The 19,277-nt window shown below is 34.1% G+C and overlaps 1 protein-coding gene across 2 annotated transcripts; it reads left to right on the top strand.

Moving 5' to 3' along the window:
* The first annotated feature begins 16,205 nt into the window (after nucleotides 1-16,205).
* LOC131606647 (uncharacterized) lies at nucleotides 16,206-18,598 on the top strand. 2 transcript variants are annotated; one of them, XR_009284934.1, is made up of 6 exons: nucleotides 16,206-16,535; nucleotides 16,615-16,679; nucleotides 16,884-17,367; nucleotides 17,468-17,529; nucleotides 17,771-18,014; nucleotides 18,107-18,598. XR_009284934.1 is itself a non-coding variant. In XM_058878830.1 (4 exons), exons 1-3 carry the CDS (start codon nucleotides 17,009-17,011, stop codon nucleotides 17,874-17,876), a joined length of 516 nt encoding a protein of 171 aa, XP_058734813.1. In that variant the 5' UTR covers nucleotides 16,800-17,008; the 3' UTR covers nucleotides 17,877-18,014; nucleotides 18,107-18,598. The 2 variants fall into 2 exon arrangements, 1 of the variants encoding a protein (XP_058734813.1); XM_058878830.1 differs by lacking the exons at nucleotides 16,206-16,535; nucleotides 16,615-16,679 and having other exon boundaries at nucleotides 16,800-17,367; nucleotides 17,782-18,014.
* Nucleotides 18,599-19,277: the final 679 nt, after the last annotated feature.

Genomic DNA, 19,277 nt, shown 5'->3' with positions numbered 1-19,277 from the left:
TGAGGGTTGGAAACCTTGGCCCGCTCTGGACTAAAGTGCGGGCAAAACAGACATGTCCAACGAGCCGAGCACATTTTGCCACCCCTAGCGGTGCAGGCTTAGGTCTTTTCAGAGTGTGCTCTTCTAAAGGTATTGCTATCAATTCTTGTGTTTGAACCAGGGGTGTTCAAAATTTTGGTTAACTGAACCAAATATCTAATCTGAATTGAATTGAACCATAAAAAATTTAAACCATTTAAATGGTTAATGAATTGAATTGTTTATTTTAACGAATTCAATTAATCTAATTGAATTTAAAAACCAATTTAAATTGTTATACTCTTTCCACAAATTTAACAAAAAAATCTAATAAAATATTTTAATAACAATAACTTTTTCAATTTTTTACACGTTGTTCTTCCTCAAAATGTGAATCTTAAAATCTCAATTTTCTCTCTAACTCACACTAAGCTTCAGTTGGATTTCACCTTTAGGTTCGATTTTGATTTCACCTTCACGTTATTCATTTTTATTGGATTTCGATTTCAATTAATTTCAATTTTCACTAGATTTCAGTTTAACCTTCAGGTTTGATTTTCATTTATGATTTTCGAATCGATAACTTTCAGGTTCGATTTTGTCTTTGTGTAGCTGCTTTGTTTTAAGGATTTATGATTCATTTTCTGATTTAAGTGCATTTTGGATTTCGTAGCGACAAGGGATTCAAGCTTTTCTGAGAGGTTCTTCGGTGGTGGTTTCTACTCCGACGAGTGACGTTGATAACGGAGGTTGCGGCGGTTGCTATAGTAGCTAGAGGACTGCGATTATTCTACTCTCAATTTCGATTTCAACAATTTCACCAGATTTCACCTTCTCTACTCCGATCTTCTTCGTGCAAACTCTTCTCTCGACTTTTTTTTAGGTAAACTTACTATCTATGCTCTCAATTTCATTTTGAATTGAAATAACTTACTTGTTGTTGTCTTAATCATTATTTGGTTGCTGAGTTTTGTGTTTTGGATGTGAAAATTGATGAGAAATGTATTGAATTATACTCACCCATAATATACATTAATAGTTGTACATTTATGGTTGAATATGTTCATGATTTGATGAATTTTTTCTAAGTGTTGACTGCAGAGATCGTTTGCTCATACTAATACAAAGAGTAAAGCCAGTGTGAAAATTAAGGTTGATGCATGATGATGAAATGTGTCTACTCGTTGACAACAAACAAGGTCACAGGAATCTCAAATAATCTTATACAACTGATTACTACCAAAAACTTTAAAACTTCTAACATCCTCTAAGACTATGTACAATGGTTACATTATTCAACACCCTACTTTTTCTCTTTTTATCTTCCACATCATCTTCTCTCTCTTCCACCTAATAATTCAACACCTATTCAATTTTTTTTCACTACAATGGTTTTGTTTAATAAAATTCAACACCCTACCCCACATCATATTCTTATTTTCTTTTAAAGTTTTGTTTTTATGATTATATATTAATATCTATTATCAATTAAAATTAAATTAAAATAATTAATATTTAAACTTTTTTTTAAAATTTAATAATTTATTTATTTTTTCTAATTTTCTATTCTTAATTTTTTTTCTTGCAAGTAATAAATAAGAGATGTAAAAATAGTTATTTTTTAAAAAAATAAAATTATAAAAAAACTTAAAAATGCAATAAATACACTAAACACACAACACACTAAAAAAGAAACACACAAAAAATGAAACACACATAATTTAATTAGTACAATAGACTCGGCTCACAAACAATTTATTTAATCATGAAATATTCCGAACTTTTCCCATATGTGTTTGACTAGATCTGCTTGCAATTCGTGATGTACATTTGAATCACGCATCACAGATCTAGCACGCACGTGATTCGCAAATGCAGGTAGCACCTCGGTCGAGAATGACTCCGGTGTACTAGACTCACTTGCCTCAGATTGATCATAATCTGTCCAATTTTGAGCATATATATCTCGTTCATCCTCAACAATCATATTATTTAATATGATACATGACCTCATGATGAGAGCCAAATCGTTTATGTCCCACAAACGGGCTGGTTCGCGGATGATTTTAAATCGAGCCTGCAACACCCCAAATGCACGTTCGATGTCCTTCCGACATCCCTCCTGATATTTTGCAAATAACTTATCTGGTTCACTTTGAGGAAGTCTAATTGATTTGACGAAAGTTGGATAAGAAGGGTAGATACCATCAGCAAGATAGTATGCCATATTATACGGTCGTTGATTCACAAAGAAGTTCACTTTTGGAGTATTTCCCTGTTCAACATCATCGAACACAGGTGAACGATCTAAAACATTTATATCGTTCAATGTGCCCGGACATCCAAAAAAGGCATGCCAAATCCATAAATCATAAGTTGCAACTGCTTCAAGAATAACAGTGGTGGTTCCCTTATCTCCCCGGGTAAATTGACCTTCCCATGCTGTAGGACAATTTTTCCATTCCTAGTGCATGCAATCAATACTGCCAATCATCCCCGGGAACCCCCGCATTTCACTAACACGCAGTATTCTTTGCAGGTCATCTTGAGTTGGGGCTCTCAGGTAGGGGTGCTCGCGGTGCGGTTTGGGCGGTTTTGACGAAAAAAATCATCCGAACCGCAAGAGAAAAAATAGTGCGGTTTGGTTTGGTTCGGTTGGCTTTTAAAAAAAATCCGAACCAAACCAAACCAAACTAAGGCGGTTTGGTTCGGTTCGGTTGGTTCGGTTTTTTACAAATATTTTATTGAGCCATACATACACATATAGATGATAACATAATTTTGTATTTATACATTCATACACTATCAAATAACAACAAAACTCGTCATATTTTGACTACAATTTTTCATTTAATATGTAAAAATTAAATTAGACAAAAGTGGAATATTAAACATAAAATAATAGCATAAAACAATATAAAAATTATTATAACGAAACAAAAAAATAGAAGAGACGAAAGATTAGTGAAAGAGATTAGAGAAGAAGATATGTGATAAAAACGAAACTGAAATACGGAACATTTACATAAAAATGAGAAGGTGAAAAAGAAAGAATATAAGAGAGTAGAGATTATAGAAGAAGAGGGAAGATGTATGTGGCAAAGAAGGTACGATAATGTTATTAGAGATTTTAGAAGATTGGGACTGAAATTATATGTGTAAGGATGAGAAAATTGTTCGTAATCATAATGCTAATGTATAATAAGTTTAAGTTTGGGTTGGATGTGAGTTAGTAAAATTTAGGTTGTAACATAGTGCGGTTTGATTCGGTTTGGTTCGGTTTACAAAATACAAACCGCAAGCCGAACCGAACCGTGCGGTTTTGTAAAAACTGACCCAAACTAATCCGAACCAAATGCGGTTTTTTGCGGTTTCGGTTTGGTTTGGTTTGGTTTGCGGTTTTCTATTGGGTTGGTTTGGTTTTGATCACCCCTACTCTCAGGTACACTGGCTCATACAAATGTATGATTCCTTTACAGAATCTACGTAAGCACTCCAATGCTGTAGTACCTCCTATTTTGATGTATTCATCGACCGCATCGGCCGCCACACCATATGCTAACATTCGCATGGCCGTGGTACATTTTGCTAATGGAGATATACCTTCTTTTCCGACGTATAGGAGTTGAATCATCTGCATTTGGAGTGGCTCCTTGACCACCTCTCATGGCACCAATATCCATTTGTGTAGAAAACTCAGGAAATTCATCAACTCCAACATTCGAAATATTTTCATTTCTCATCGGAGTAGAAGAATAATCAGGGGGTGTTTGAGATGAATATGGCATCATTCCATAATATGGGCGATAACTTGGATTAGATGACGAGATTATGAAATTCGGAGGAAATCCATAATTTGGTATATTTTGGGGACCTTGTTTGTTGGAAGATTGATTTTGAAATATATAGTTGTTGGAATTTGGGTAGTTGAAAGGATAATTAGTAGAATTTTGGGTGTTAAAAGGGTTATTGTTGGGATCCATTTCACTACAAGGATGTTTAGAGCTACAAACAATGATTTTTTTAAGGCTAAATAGAAAAAAAATTGAGAGAAAAAAGTGAATTTTTTTTTATGAGTCCAAATCAAATGAACCAAGTCTCTATTTATAGAGGAAAAAAAAATGAATTTTGATAAAAATAAAAATAAATAAAAAATTTATTTACTATGAAATAATTAATTTTAAATGATTAAAAGAAAATAAAATCTAAATAATCACAACAACCAATAAAATTGTGTAAAGTGTTGCATGTGGCCCCACTTTTTTCTCATTCAACATGTTGAATCTTTTCAACACCAATTAATCCACATCACATTAAACACCTCATTCAACAAACCATTGTAGACATTCAACTATTGAATAATTTGTTCAACACCCCCATTGTAAATGGTCTAACTTTGAGTGTTGATTTTGTATTTAATTTCCATTAGTATGTATGAGCACTTAAACAAGTAGAATTCATGTTTAAATGATAAACTAATTCCAATGTAGAAAGCATGAATTCATGTTTAAATGATAAACTAATTTCAATGTAGAAAGCATGAATGCGTGTTTAAATGATAAACTAATTCCAATGTAGAAAGCATGAATTCATGTTTAAATGAAATAGCAGTATATGAATTAGACTTTGCTGAGTTGGTTTAAGTAGATGTATGTTCATCTTTTAAAATTACAGCTATAAGGCTCCTAACTTCTTACAATATAGTTCTGAACTCTATATCACATTATTCTATCCAACAGCCATCAGTTTATGTTCTTGGTATCTGGTTATATTTCTTTACCACATAACATTGCTATATAAAAAACAAAAATTAATAAGTGTTTTAGACCATAGAGAAGTGACAATTATACCTTCCTTAGTAAAGGATAAAGTGCACAAGTGATGATTGTAGCCAAGACATTAGATGTCACAAACGCTGAAGTAGAAATTCTTCCTTTGAGTGGAACAATGGATTAACGAGAGGCAATTATCTATTTAGTAGTTTGTCCTAAATACTACTAATATTTTTTAGTGGAAGAATGCATAAGTTAAGTGTGTTTTAGATTACCTGTCTTTGGTGGTTTGCACTTATATGGAGAAAATCCATAAAACACTAAGATGGGTGTGTCGGTTACGTGAACTATAACACCTAAGTTCGGGGTTTTGTATATGCTTTATATTTGCGTTTTATAAGTTGACTGTTGTCTGGAATTGATATTATGATTAGTTTCAGTCACTATATTTGTATTTGTGAATTAATTTTTTATTGGAAAATCTTAGGATCAGTGTAACACTCGTATAAACCCTGCGGAAATTTAAATAAATATATCACAGTAAAAACATAAACACAAGGGTGCCACAATTATTTAAAATAAATAAGCCAATCATGATCAAGTCATGCTTCATTAGGAAATGGTTCACCAAAACATAATCATGTTTATCATAGCGGAATAAGAAACATCGTCAAATACAACCAAATGGAAACACAATTCATCACCAAATAAAATAGAGTAATCTCATAAAACTCTAAAACTATTGTTCCCCAGTGTTACAAGATCACAGCATGACCGACACGACCCAACATTAAACGGATAAACTCTACGAGTCATCCTCACCGAGCACTAATGCTGCTACTCCCCAATCTGAAAATGACAACATGTAAGGGTGAGTCTCATTCGCAGTTAGTAAATATTATGCAATTCATAAGCAGCAAGCATCATAATATACCGTTCACCCAATTATACATATTCAGATTCACATCTATTATTCATCAATTCACACAATAATAGATTACAACACATAACAAAGAAATTCATACAACTATGTTAAGACAAAATGCATATGACACAACTGATACTATGCATGTGGTACCAATAAACCGTGGAATCAATCCACCTAACCGATCTACGCCTCATCGAGATACGGCCCACCGACACAATTTCCGCACAATGGAAAATATGTCCACCAACGATCCAAACATCATCGAGATCCATCATCAAATGCATATGAATGAATGCAACACACATAACATACTTAAAAACATCACTGAATCACGATGAACAACTCATCTCAACACCACATCACCGAATAAGTATGTATATGTTTTCAACATCATTCAAATAGTCATGCATTCATCACAATCATAATAATAATCACAACCAATTCATCATCACATCAAATACATTGTCACACCTATCTCATATGCACACAATGTTCAATTCTCATCAAGTAATTAAATCGGGTTTTAAAGAAATAAAGTCGGTCACTGCCCATATTCATCATTCATTATATAAAACATTTAATTACTTGCACAACGCCCAAAACGGCACTAAGAAAGGATTCACGGATCAAAAGATACGTCATTTTAAAGTTTTAGAAAAATTCTCGCACAGCAAGGTTTGCTCAGCGACGCGAGGCAGAAGCGAATTCCTTCAGACCTCCGCTCAGCGGACCTCTAGCGACGTTAGACAGAAGCTAACCAGGTCGGACCTCCGCTCAGCGGACCCCCCTCCGCTCAGCGAACCTGCGATTTTACCAATTCTCAGGTCTGCGGAAGACCCTGTGATTCTACCTATTTTCAGTCCAAAATCGAGTTTAAACAGCACATACAGGCATACATTCAATCATACACCACAAAACATCATTTAAACTCATTATTAACCAATAGATCATACAAATTGCATCAATTCAACCCAAATTATAACACCCTAACCTAACAATCCCAATGTCTAATTGAACCAAACCATACATCAATCTACCTATCCCTTAAGACCACATAAGAGATACTAAAAGGAAGAGACCCCCCTTACCTTGATGAATTTCTTGAATGTTCTTCTTCCGATTTCACGTTCTTGCCTTTTTCTCTTCTCTTGCCCTTTTCACGTGTTCTTCTTTTTCTCCCCAAATGGTTTTTTCTTATTTTATGAAAATAAAATAAAAATAAACATAACTTAGTAAAAGGCATAACCAATAGCACCCCTCTTTTACTAACATCACACTATAAGCCCAACAACTCTTATTCCATCATTTTCCAATTAAATCCAAATAAAATACTAAAATACCAATTATTTAATTTAAATCCAAATTAAATTAATAAACTGAAATTATGGGGTGTTACAATCAGCCAGTTCCAATTTATAGAGTATGGTTGCAATTTGTTCCTTTTTCTTCTAGCTTCTCCTTACAGATCTGACTGGTGCTTAAAACTTTCCAGCTAAATTGTAGCAACTTCGATATGGATAGTCATGATAGTGTTACGGACTTTGAGACAGAAGAACATATTGGTTATACACATCCAGTTTCTAATAATGCTGGTTTGTTACCTCAAAAGCGTAAAAATCGATCTGAAGCATGGAATCATTACTCCAATGCCGTCGAACACAGAAATGTCAAAGTTAGCAAAATGCAAGCATTGTGGCTCCTTGATCAAGTATAATGGTGGAACAAGCGCGATGCTAGCTCATTGTGGCCTAGTTTTGAATGGAGAATACCTTCATACACGGTGTTGTGCCCACATACTAAATCTTATTGTGAAGGATGGGCTGAAAGAAGTTGATGAATCTGTTGTAAGAATTCGTGTAGCGATGAGGTATGTGAGACATACTCCTTCGAGGTTTCGGAGATTTAAGAAATGTATTAATCATGAAACAATTGGATATAAAGGTTATGTTGGGAGAGATTGTGAGACTCGGTGGAACTCAACATATCTAATGTTGAAGGATGCATTAAAACATAACAAGACTTTTACAGAGTTAGAATTCAGAGATCGAAAATATTTTAGTGAAATTAGTAAGGACAAAGGAGTGCCTAGACCAGAAGATTGGGATCATGTTTAGTTAATACTTCCATTTCTGAAAATATTTCATTAAGCTACATAGCGCATTTTGTAACACCCCAAATCTACCCTGCAATTAACAGGAAATCATAGTGTAAAATCTTTAAAACAAACATCGTGATTCAAGGTGTCATATTTATCGACTTAAACAAATCTTATACAAGCTCATATATAAAGATACATAACACGTATAATGGAGGAAATCATACATCTTTAATCATGCAAATCCAAACAACTCTATAACATCGCAGCAGAATTCAAATAACAACATAAATCAAAATCATAACATCTTTGCCAACAAGGCAGCAACTATCTAACATGTCTCAAAAGGGAACAATAACATAATCAAATAAAGGATGTAACAACATAATCAAAATACAACGACATAAAGCAAAAATCATCGCAAACGTCCCTTGAGTTCTACATATCAGAGTATAGACACACTGACTTGAGCTATAAGGTAAACGGCTACTCCACGTCATTACCCGCACATTACCAACAAAGAGAAACATTCAAACAGAAAGAGTGAGATATCAAACAGTAAAAAGGAAAGTATGATGATATTCATGGAAAGAAAAAGATCATACATAGTTCACCACTTCTCATCACATAACATCTTACAACAACTTTCAACACCAAAAACAATGTCATTATCCAATTACAATAACATATTCAATAGCACAACTACATCATCAACATATCACAACATTCACATCATAATCACAAACATTCAAAATGTGACTCAATATGCGACTCGACTTATACAAATGCATGTGGTACCATTTTGAGTAAAACTCACGTCTTAAACATTGCCACTTGGACCATCGTCGTTGCCATTTTCAAGCTAATAGTCGTTGCCATCTTTCAGGCTAATAGTCGTTTTCATTTTCAGGATAAAAAACACTTATGCAATGGATGCGACACAATGATGCACATCCACAACATCGACTAAACATCATTACTTTTATAGTAATTCATCACTTCACATTCACGTTGCTATGTTGTATCATCATACAACAATATTTCACTTTACAACAACCATCACAACATCAAACAATACAATTCAAGAAAAGGTTTCAAAAATATATCCAAAGGCTTTCAAGACATATCCATTAGAAAGACATCAAATAGAGCTTCACGGAGGTTCAAATGACACTTAAAAAGGTGTTACAGATCAAAAGATACATCATTTCAAAGTTTCAAAAAGTTTTACATAGCATGGTTCAAGACATATAATGAAAGGACAATGCTCAAGGAGGATAAAGCATGTTAAGGCCTTTTCATTTCCAAGATAATAAATTACTAAATGAATGAATATTTTAAATGCAATGACAGTGTTTAGCAAGTTTCTTGGTCAAAAAGTAATGATGAAGGAAAATTGATTTTAATGTTAGGGAGACGAAAGAAATTCTAACGTTTAAGATATTAATTCATTTAAGATATATAATGAATGCATGGAGATAGAGTTTTAGAATTTATGACCCGTCAAAGCTTCTCTTTAAAAGCAGCTTGAATTCCTTTTACCTTTGATTCTGATAGCTTGATCTTTAGTCTTCCATATTTAGAATCATACTTGCACCTTTTTCTTCTTCAGAGTCTGATCATGTCTTTCCTCTACTTGTTGAATCTTCATCCTTCAGAGGCTTCAAATCTTATTATGATAATTTCTTTGCTTTCCTCTGATGACAACATCACTTAGGTGATTCTGAACTCCATATCTTCTGATATTTGAGTGGAGTCTGAGATCTTCATTGAAACTATCTTTCCAAGCGCGGGAGGTTCACTTTGACAAACCCTAATGATTACATCTTTTCTACTCGTGGTTGTCTACTTTTTCTAGGTTACAAACACTTCTATTTATAACCTATACCCAACTGGATTTGGGCCTTCGGCTTATTTGCTGTTACAATCAAGCAGTAACTTCTGCTACAAACAAGGTCTTCAATCTTCTAGTTTCCGTGAATATCTCCATATTTAGAAACTAAATAATCTTCAAATATTCTGATTTGATTCTTCATACCTTTTAAACATATAATGTCTTATATGATTTGCATAATATTTAGAGAATATTCTGCATCTGTTAATTTGAAACTGAATCTCACTAATCCAGCTCAGTAGGCGTGATGTTAACATCTATTCCATGGGACATGTTATTCTAGAACATGTTCTAATATCTCATAGGACATCTTCTTGATGTACCTGTTATGACTTGCACCTGTTTTCTATTTGCAAGTTTTACATCCTATGATTACATATTGTTGCTATTATAGTTTAGCCAAACATAAATGCCAATTACATAATTAAGAGAATTAACACTTACCTTATCTCAGAAGTTGTTTGCCTTCTTAGAAATTTAAGACTTCTTTGAGTTTTTGATAATTGGAAAACATCAAACATTAAATAAATAAATGAACACCAGATATATCCTGGTTCACTTGTGAGAATCTCAAGCTAATCCAATCCACCCTTCCGAGGTGATTTTGCCTTAAACAAGGTCTTAATACACTGTAGCCAAACTGATTACAATTGCACGGGAAACAGCCAGTGACTAACGTCACACAGATAACCCTGTGACTAACAACCATACACGGGCAACAACCGATGACTAACAACCAATGACATGTTCAGTGATCTGAGTTAATAGATATAACATTCATTGTTCCCTGCACGGGCACCCCTGTGACTAACAACCCTTTCCACAAGTACCCCTTGTGACTGACCAACAATGAACTATTCAATGATCTGATCCACATATATAACATTCATTGTTACTTGCACAAACCACCGTTTGTGACTAACACACTTGCACAAGAACCACTTGTGACTAACCAACAATGAACTGTTCAGTGATTTGATCCACATATATAACATTCATTGACCCCTTTAGACATCTAACCATCACTCAGTCTTCTAAGAGGATTTCCCATAATGACCGCAATCACTATCTTCTCAAGCCTCTGACCTTCACTCGGTCGCTCAAGGAACAATCAACATTCAGTTGATAAACTTGTGTTTACATGAGTGCTTCTTTTAAGCAGATTAAACAAATACATTAAGCACATATTGTTTAACATAGATCCGAGCAACAACTCCTATGTTAAAACAATTTACAAGAAGAATCCTAGACCTAAAACACTATATGAGCAACAACTCTAGTGTTCATTACATAGTTCTACAAAGATGTATATGACTGAAAGTTGAGTAACATCTTGTAGTGGTCTTCTTCTTCATCTTCTTGTTGAGCAAGATCCGAGCAGCAGCTCCTTGCTTCTTCTGATTTCTTCCAAGATGCATCTGATGATAGTTGAATGGCATCTTGAAGAATCTTCTTCTGATCAGCTTCAACATAAACAACTTAGGCTCTAGCAGCAACTAAATTGCCCGACAGCATTTTGATTGGTATGTGCTTCAACTTTTCATTATGACTTAAGCTTTTTGATACCAGTTTGATAGCATAGTCATCTCCTTCATCAGTTAGTTCATGTTAATATATGTTAGTTGATTTCCATCTCAAACCATATCACAATTAACAACTGCAACGACAACAGCCGCTATGGCAATAAGAACATAATTGTGACATCTATTTTTGTAGCAATGCCGACGACATCAGAAGCTACATATATATGGGAATAGTAAAGGTGTTCCCAATGTCATTACCTTGTGTTGGATGATTAAATATTCTTATATAGTTCTCAAAAGAGACGTTGAAGGTTAAGAAGGTCTTTTGATATCCTAGCAGTCTAGTTCCCAACGGATAGAATCAAGCTTTTGCTAGGGATAGTACTTGGATAGTACTTTCTTTTGTCTTGTAGCTTGATATGTTGTAGTTGGTGGGAGACAGCTTCCGAGGAATAGTACGTACAACTGGTTGAGAGATGTACTACTATATTATTTCCTTCTTGACTAAGTTCTTTGATCTTATCCTCATATAATGTACTTCTTGTTCTGAAGTAGTAATATTGGAGGAGATCAACTTGTCTTCTTCCTTTTTGATAATGATTATGATGTGTAGTTCATAAACTACTTTGAGGGAAGAGTAGAATCATTATCCCATAAAAGTCAGAGTCTCGTTTATCAGAATTGATAGCAGCAGCTCTTCTAAAGAAACAATACTTGACTTTTGATCTGGAGTTGACTTGTGACATTGTAACTTCTCCAGATTTGCTTCAGAGTCCTTAAAGTTAGAACCTTGCTTTCCAGATATTTATGACAGCAGCCAATCTTAAAATGAGTTCTTCCTTTGATGAAGGCACTTCTGATTCTTGAATCTTCGTCTTCTGATCTTCAATACATCCTTGAGTTTGATCTTCTTATGCTTGACTTGCCCTTTGATGTATCTGGTCTATATTTAGAATCTTCGACTTTGGCTTCAGAAATGGAAGCAGCAGCTCTTCTGATGATCAAATCTCATCTTCTAATTTTGGCTTGAAAGCTCAATTTCGCATGTTAATTTCTGATGTTGGAGTACAGGTTCTGACTTTGACTCCTTTTGATGACTTGCAGCTTCTGAAGCAGCAGCTTCTGAAGAAGTGCACAGTAACTTCCTCTGATGATCATTCAGCAGCAAATAGTGTTTTTGAGTTACCTTGCTTGTTTCTGATGATTCTTTGCGGACAACAATCCAGAATCTCTTTGAACATAATATCTGCACACTCAAGAAAACTATTAGAAACTAAATTGTTACATACAAAATATATGTGTTGTTATCGTCAAAACATAGAGACTTATAGCTTGAACAAATCTTGTTCTTACAAGAGGAACTTTACCTTTTACTTGTTTTCTAGTTAGATTTATGACCTTCTAGCATTTTTTGTTTTTTTAGTTAGTTTATTGAGTCATTACATGTACTGTCAAGTCTTTATGCCAGATTTTTGTTGTCTTTTAAACTTCTTCCATTTTCTTGAGCCATATCGAAATTTTTTGAACAAAGAAATAGTGTTTATTTTGAATTTATGGGCTATTAGGCGAACTTGGGACATGTTATAGAAACATGAAAAATATCCTGAAATACTGATATCGTGGTAACATTATAACTCTCTTAATTATAGATATTGATTTGGATAGTTTTTATGCCTTAGCCTTAGAATCTCACCCCTAATGATTCCTTAAGTAGTTTATTCGAGCAGTCGGCACCATCATAAAATACTCTACGTTGGGAAGCCGATGAGTATAAGTGAATGATCCAAAAAATATAAAAATTAAATGCTTTAATTCAAAAAAAAAAAAAGAAAAAGGAATGCACTTATTAAGTTAGGCGACCCTCGCCCGGTCATTTAATCCAACGGTTGCGGAACCTACAAAGATAAAATAAATAACCCGTTATTATTTGGTTCAGAGGTATATGGTGCTGAAATTGGTAGGGCGGATTACAGTCCGATCCCCCGCAACTGCAATTGGGTAAATAAAAAGGGTTACCAAACTTATGTACCAGAACCCTGTGCAAAAAGATCATATTCACTAATCGGTCGCCTTACTATGAGTGTGTACGGATAACGAGATTAATGTGATTGCGTCTGAATGTAAAAGGACAGAAAATGGGATGAGTAAATTAGGATTTGGCATATTAACATGATGCGGATTGGTTTGTGTAAGAGAAAGACTTATGACCACAAAAATGTGGAATGTGTCACTATGATACCCTTGTTTCTGTGACATAATATTTGTTGATGTAACCTTGTTCAAAGTAAAGTCGTTAGACTCAGAATAATTATTTTAATGATATTGTTTACTTCATTTTTTGCTTGAGGACAAGCAAAGGTTGTGTGGGAGATTTTGATGACACGCTAATACATCGTTTATTCGACTTGATTAATGCATGTTTTCTAGTTATTTTGAATTGAATTTGCACTATTATGTTGGTATTTAGTTTGTTTTCAGGTACTTAGTCATTTAAGAGGCGTGAGCGAAGAAGCGAAGCAAAACAGACGAAAAAAATGGGAGAAATAAAGCAATTTACACACGAGACGTTGTCGGACTATTTTGGCTATAACTCCTGAATGACACCCCGTTCGAAGCGTTGGAAAGCTAACACAGAGATCTACAATCGTGGAAAATGTACACATGGAGGGCACCATGTGGAGGTGGCGGGCGCCATCTTCCCAAAACATGGAAGCTTCCACGTTCCCACGATCTTCCATTTTGCAAAGGTGGCGGGCGCCGAGCATGGGCGGCGGCCGTCGCCGCCTGTGAAAATTCTCACCACGCCCAAAAGGAGTTGGAGGGAACTCTTGTAAAACCATGCTTTGGAGTTCCTCTATAAATATGATTTTTTCGTTTCATTTGCAAGGCATCCAAGCTTAGTACAATATACGCCATATACTTCACATTTGAAAGCTATAATCCTTCACATCGGGGGGTTATAGCAATCATTCTTGTATCGAGTTTGGATCATTTACTTTGAAGTTATTTATCTTTCCGTCATTTACATTCCATCGAAGTTTATTCCCGTGGTACCAGATTCAAGTCTCTGTTTGGAGCAGGTTCTTAATTTATTCCGCATTTACACTTTATTTATCTTTCCTTTACTTTGTCTTATTTACCGCACTTATTTCTCTTTGTCCTATGTTTACTTTTGCACTTAAAACCATTTACGTTTTATTAAACATGTCTGACAAATTTACTAGTGCTGGGATGTGAAGATCGTCAACAGACGATGTTCTATATGTAGTCTCTTTAGGATTACCTTTATTGACTGTTTTTTATTTAAACACAATCTTTCTGCACTTATTTTAATCTACCTCTACGAAAGTTGGGGCAGTGAAAACGTTGGGTAAGATCGAAAGTCGTCTGACACAAGAGATTAAGATTGGGTTATTTTTGGTAAACAAATATCGCGAAAGCACTTTGTTAACTAATTAGGGAGTCTAATATTACTAGAAAGTGATTTTAAAACTATTTACGAAAGCGCGTCGTTTATAAGTTTAGGATCTGGTTATTTAGGTGAAAGCCTTTAACCCTTTTAAGTTAAACTTTCCAATTAAAAACACTTTTCAACTAGGTTAAGAGTTTGATTCTTAAAAATAGGTTTACTACTTTAACACAATAAGCACCTTTTATAAGTGACAATATAAAGCATTAATTAGAGAGTAAACTCGGTTCTGAATAGAGAAAGCGATAGTTCCTGTTAAATAAATTCTTTTCAAGGCCGAAAACATTCGCCTTGTAGAAAAACTTAACATAGACAGTTAGAGTATTGTTTGTTGATGTGAATTACATTCCAGTATTGTTATTCATATGAATTCATTAAAGTTATTTACTTCATCACTCTTACTCTTAAATACTTATTTGATTTGCCTTAGATAAACAATGTAACAATCAATAACGATAGATTTGATTGTTGATCTCTGTGGTTCGACAATCTTTTATATTACTTCGATAGATTATGCACTTGCAGTTAGATTTTAGACTCACTAAATATTGATCAATAGCACAACAAGAAGATTTAACCAAAGTTTAAATGGTATTCATTATATAATTAAATTGAAGATCTCTACAAAAGTTTGAGTTAAAGACCGGATACCTTAGGCTCAGCCTCGTTTAATGCTACCCATCCATTTGTGCTTTCAGCATCATAATTTGCTTCACCTGCAGTGAGTCTAAGCTTATCTTGTTTCGAATTTTTCATACTGTGATTTATGAATTGGTTGCCATTGATTGATTTGTGTGCTATAATCGTTGTTGTAAAATTGGCTCGCTAGGTGTCTGACACAAATTCAGAACCAATATCCTTCTTCTTTTTTCTGGTTTTGTTTAAAGGAAGTTTAAAACCCCCTCAATTTCAAATGTTTTCAAATTTTTGCTATGTTGTCTTCCAGATGGCACACCCCGTCAGCTTTCGGTAATGAAAGTTGACGGCAGAGACCAAAATTGTGGATAGACAATGTTATGAGAACTATTGTTTGAAAGAAAATTTTAGAGGGACTGAAAGTGAAAATTGAGATATTTATAAGAATCACAAACATATTTAACTTTTTTTTTTTTGAAAAAAAAGTTTTTTTTTGAACAAAATTGACATTTTCTAATTTAAAAAAAAAATCAACTTTTTAAATTTTAGGGAAAAAACATTTTTTTACTTTCGAAAAAAAAATCAATTTAGAAACTTAAATAATAACGGTTTAGTTCGAGATTAATTTAAGATTGGTTAATTGCTTAACGGTTCGATTTTTGAATCGTTGATAAAATATAAATTTGGTTTACTAACTCATTACTAATAGTTTAGATAATCTATCATATAAGAAAGTTAATTGTTCTTGAAAAATCCATTTTGCCCTTTTTTTAAATTCTCTTCATTTGGACTATACACGTGGACACTCTCTTTGCATCAGGTTGCTCACTCTTCCCAATTTCACGATACTTTTCTATTTTTCCCCATATTTTTTCCTTCTCTTTTTTGCCTCTCTTTTTTCGCAAACCCTATTCCCCTTTTCACTCAATGATAATTTCTCCCAATCAAAGCTGCAGACTCAACTTTTCTGATTACTTGCAACTATGGTTTTGCAAATTTCAATACAAACCCTATCTCTCTTTAGTTTCCTTCATAAAGTTAAACCAACTTCTCCTTCATTTCTGTCAACTCTTTCTGTCTCTCTCTTATCTTCTCTCTCTCGAAAGTCTTTTTTTCTTTTCATAGCAAAACTTTCATTTCTTCCTTTCTCCTCCTCCCTCATGGCAAGACCGTTCGAGCACGTTGCCGACATCAACGACGGTAAGGATTTGTGGTATATTTTCTTCTTACCTGTGCTTCCATGTCTTCGTATCTGACTTTTTTCATTTTGTTCTTTCAGAAAGTATGGAATCCAAATTCGAGCGGGTCAACAATTTAGTTACTTCAAATAATTGGACTGAGAAGGTGGTGAAAGAATTCTCACAAATCTTTTGATTGTTAGAGTTTTGTGCTCACTCGATCAATTAATTATTAAAACAAATTTGATTTTTATTTGGTCTATCAAATTTTGTTATTAGGGTTTTTTATTATTTAATCAATCGTTGAACATGTTAGTTGTGATTTTGATCAAATTGTTTGTGTAATTTTGCTCTATCAATACTGATAAAGGTGATGAGGGAGTAGATGCTGCCGATGAAAAAGTAGAAGCGGGAAGTTTGAAACTTTCCATATCTGTGGAACTGCAAGCAAAACCTTTATCTTGAGAATCTATTACAGCTAAGTATGTTACTGTTATGAGAGGTGGTTCATTTTCACTTTGTGAGGATCAAGAGTCTTCTGGGAGTAATAGCTTCAGTTTGAATAGTGGCCAACAACAACAACAACACTGGAACAATTGTTCTTATGGTGATTCGCCCGATTGTTGGAGTCCGAGATTGAGTTCTAAAGAGGAGAGTTTGATGAAAAGAAGAGAGTGTGATCATCAGCATAGCGGTGGTATTGGACATGGAAGACTTGCTACTACATCTTCTGGCATTAAAGTATCAATCGGCAGCAATGAATATTTACTAAAACCTGCACTAACAGAAGCAACTTTGCTGTTAATACTAAAGAATTTTTTTGAGGTCATTCTGCATCTCCCTGTAGTGAATAGGTAGTGATTCATAAATCTTGCATTAGCTATTGAAAAACAGATCATTATGTAGAAATTTCTCATATGAATAATTATGGTCCTAACATATTTTATTTTGTAGGTGGTTCTTGGAGGTGGTGAGGATGTATCAGTTGTTACAACTACTAATCAAAGTGCTGGCAGGTATTGTACTTTACTTGACAGTCCATAAATTATAGATGAATATTGAATATTGTGGCATCCTATCTTCCAAACTGTATTACTAATAGTAATAGGCTGTGCTTCTTTTATGCTGATTTAAACGCAGTGGTGATGACTTCAGTTTTCATGGTTTCAAACATATTGGTCTCTAATTTTACATCTGTTTTATCGTTGTTTTTCGAATTAATGAGTAATCTGTGTTTTAATAATATTAACTTGCCAGCTACCTTATAGGCTGTGACAACGAACTTGCGAAATTACATACTAGCCATCCCGAGGCTTGCGACAAAGATGGTGGCGTGATCAATATGCATATAGACGATCTCTGAAAATTTGCGATGCTATGGCTGCATAAAACTGAGGAGGTTTGAGCTGATAGAGCTCATTATGCAAGAAATATAACACGAGACATATATGAGACCGGGTGGATCAGTGAGATGTATGGTTACTCATTTGGTGCGGCAGAGGTATTTTATTTTTACGTTCTTATCATGATGCATACTTGAAGTACGAGAAAAAAGTCATTGCTATAATGAGTGATGTTATTGATTTGATGCAGTTGAAACTAAAGCACACTATAAGCAATGAGATATTGATATACCCGGGATATGTTCCTGCGCTGAACGTCAAATATCGAGTTTGTCATTATGGATTGTAATTCAGTTAGTTGTCCACATGGTCTATTGATGCCTGAGCAAGCTCCTGGTGCTAAACGGGTCCTTGTTCCTGAGACTTTTTGGCTCTTCTTATGTGAAGATTCTATTTCTGTAAAACATGATGATGCTTTAGGTGGCCTGATTCTTCCTTCAGGTTCTACAGAGTGTTCCCAATGCATTAATGAATTATCTGAAGCACCATGCTTGGAGGATTCTTTGAGGTTATTTCATTTGTAATTGCCATTACAAATAGTGACAAATAATTACCTGAAATGATGTTGTGTGCTGAAAGAATGCTCATGTTACGAAACTCTTAACTCGGCCTAACCATAGTCAGTTTTATATTTTTGAGAAATAATAGTAGTTATAGTTATAATGCATATATAATACTCTTGTAGTAGCTATATGATATTTGCATCATGAGATGTTGGAATGAATAGCTAATATTTTTTAATCATATGATATGTGCATGATGTGATGATGTTACTTAGTTGTATAATTAGTCATTATTTAGGTAAGGATTATCATTCTTTACTAATCCTTAGTCACTTTTACGTTTTCACGGTGAATCATATGAAGCTTTTAGCGTTAGAAATTATCTATAATGAGATTTGTCATTTTTACCGATGTTGTTCAAATGAGTTATATATTGCATCCGCCATTCAGACCCACCAAGGTTTTTTTCAGCCTAATTTCATTGATCTGAAGTACAAGTCATCACTGACATAGTTTCCTCTGCTATATCAGTTTAATTCTGAGAGAAGAAACCAAGTATTAAAACTAAGCAGAAGAATGAAAAAAATGCATGAAACCAAGGCCAGAGTTTATCAAAAAAATGAAAATGCTTATTACAGGTTGCAAATTTCAAGATATTGAGATGGACAAAAAAGTTCCATCATAACAAGCTACTCTATTGTAGATTTTCAACTTACTTGTGCAATTCCTGCTGCTAATTCTAAATAGAAAAATTAATTGTGCAATTCCTGGTGCTAATTCTAAATAGAAAAAAATAGTAAGCATAGTGTTGTGATTATTTGTGGTGTGCTTGAACATACAAAAGATAAATACTTCATG

Source organism: Vicia villosa, linkage group LG5 (genome assembly GCF_029867415.1).
Source record: "Vicia villosa cultivar HV-30 ecotype Madison, WI linkage group LG5, Vvil1.0, whole genome shotgun sequence".
In the NCBI taxonomy this organism is placed as follows: domain Eukaryota; kingdom Viridiplantae; phylum Streptophyta; class Magnoliopsida; order Fabales; family Fabaceae; genus Vicia; species Vicia villosa.
Note: the sequence above shows the minus strand (reverse complement) of the source record. Positions and strands in the feature narration are given on the sequence as shown.

Excerpts from the sequence above, each read along its gene's own strand:
- LOC131606647 (XM_058878830.1), top strand. The coding sequence starts at position 17,009 with ATGAGAGGTGGTTCATTTTCACTTTGTGAGGATCAAGAGTCTTCTGGG. Across the intron at positions 17,368-17,467 it reads CATCTCCCTGTAGTGAATAG|GTGGTTCTTGGAGGTGGTGA; the intron begins GTAGTGATTCAT and ends TTTATTTTGTAG. Across the intron at positions 17,530-17,781 it reads ACTAATCAAAGTGCTGGCAG|GCTGTGACAACGAACTTGCG; the intron begins GTATTGTACTTT and ends GCTACCTTATAG.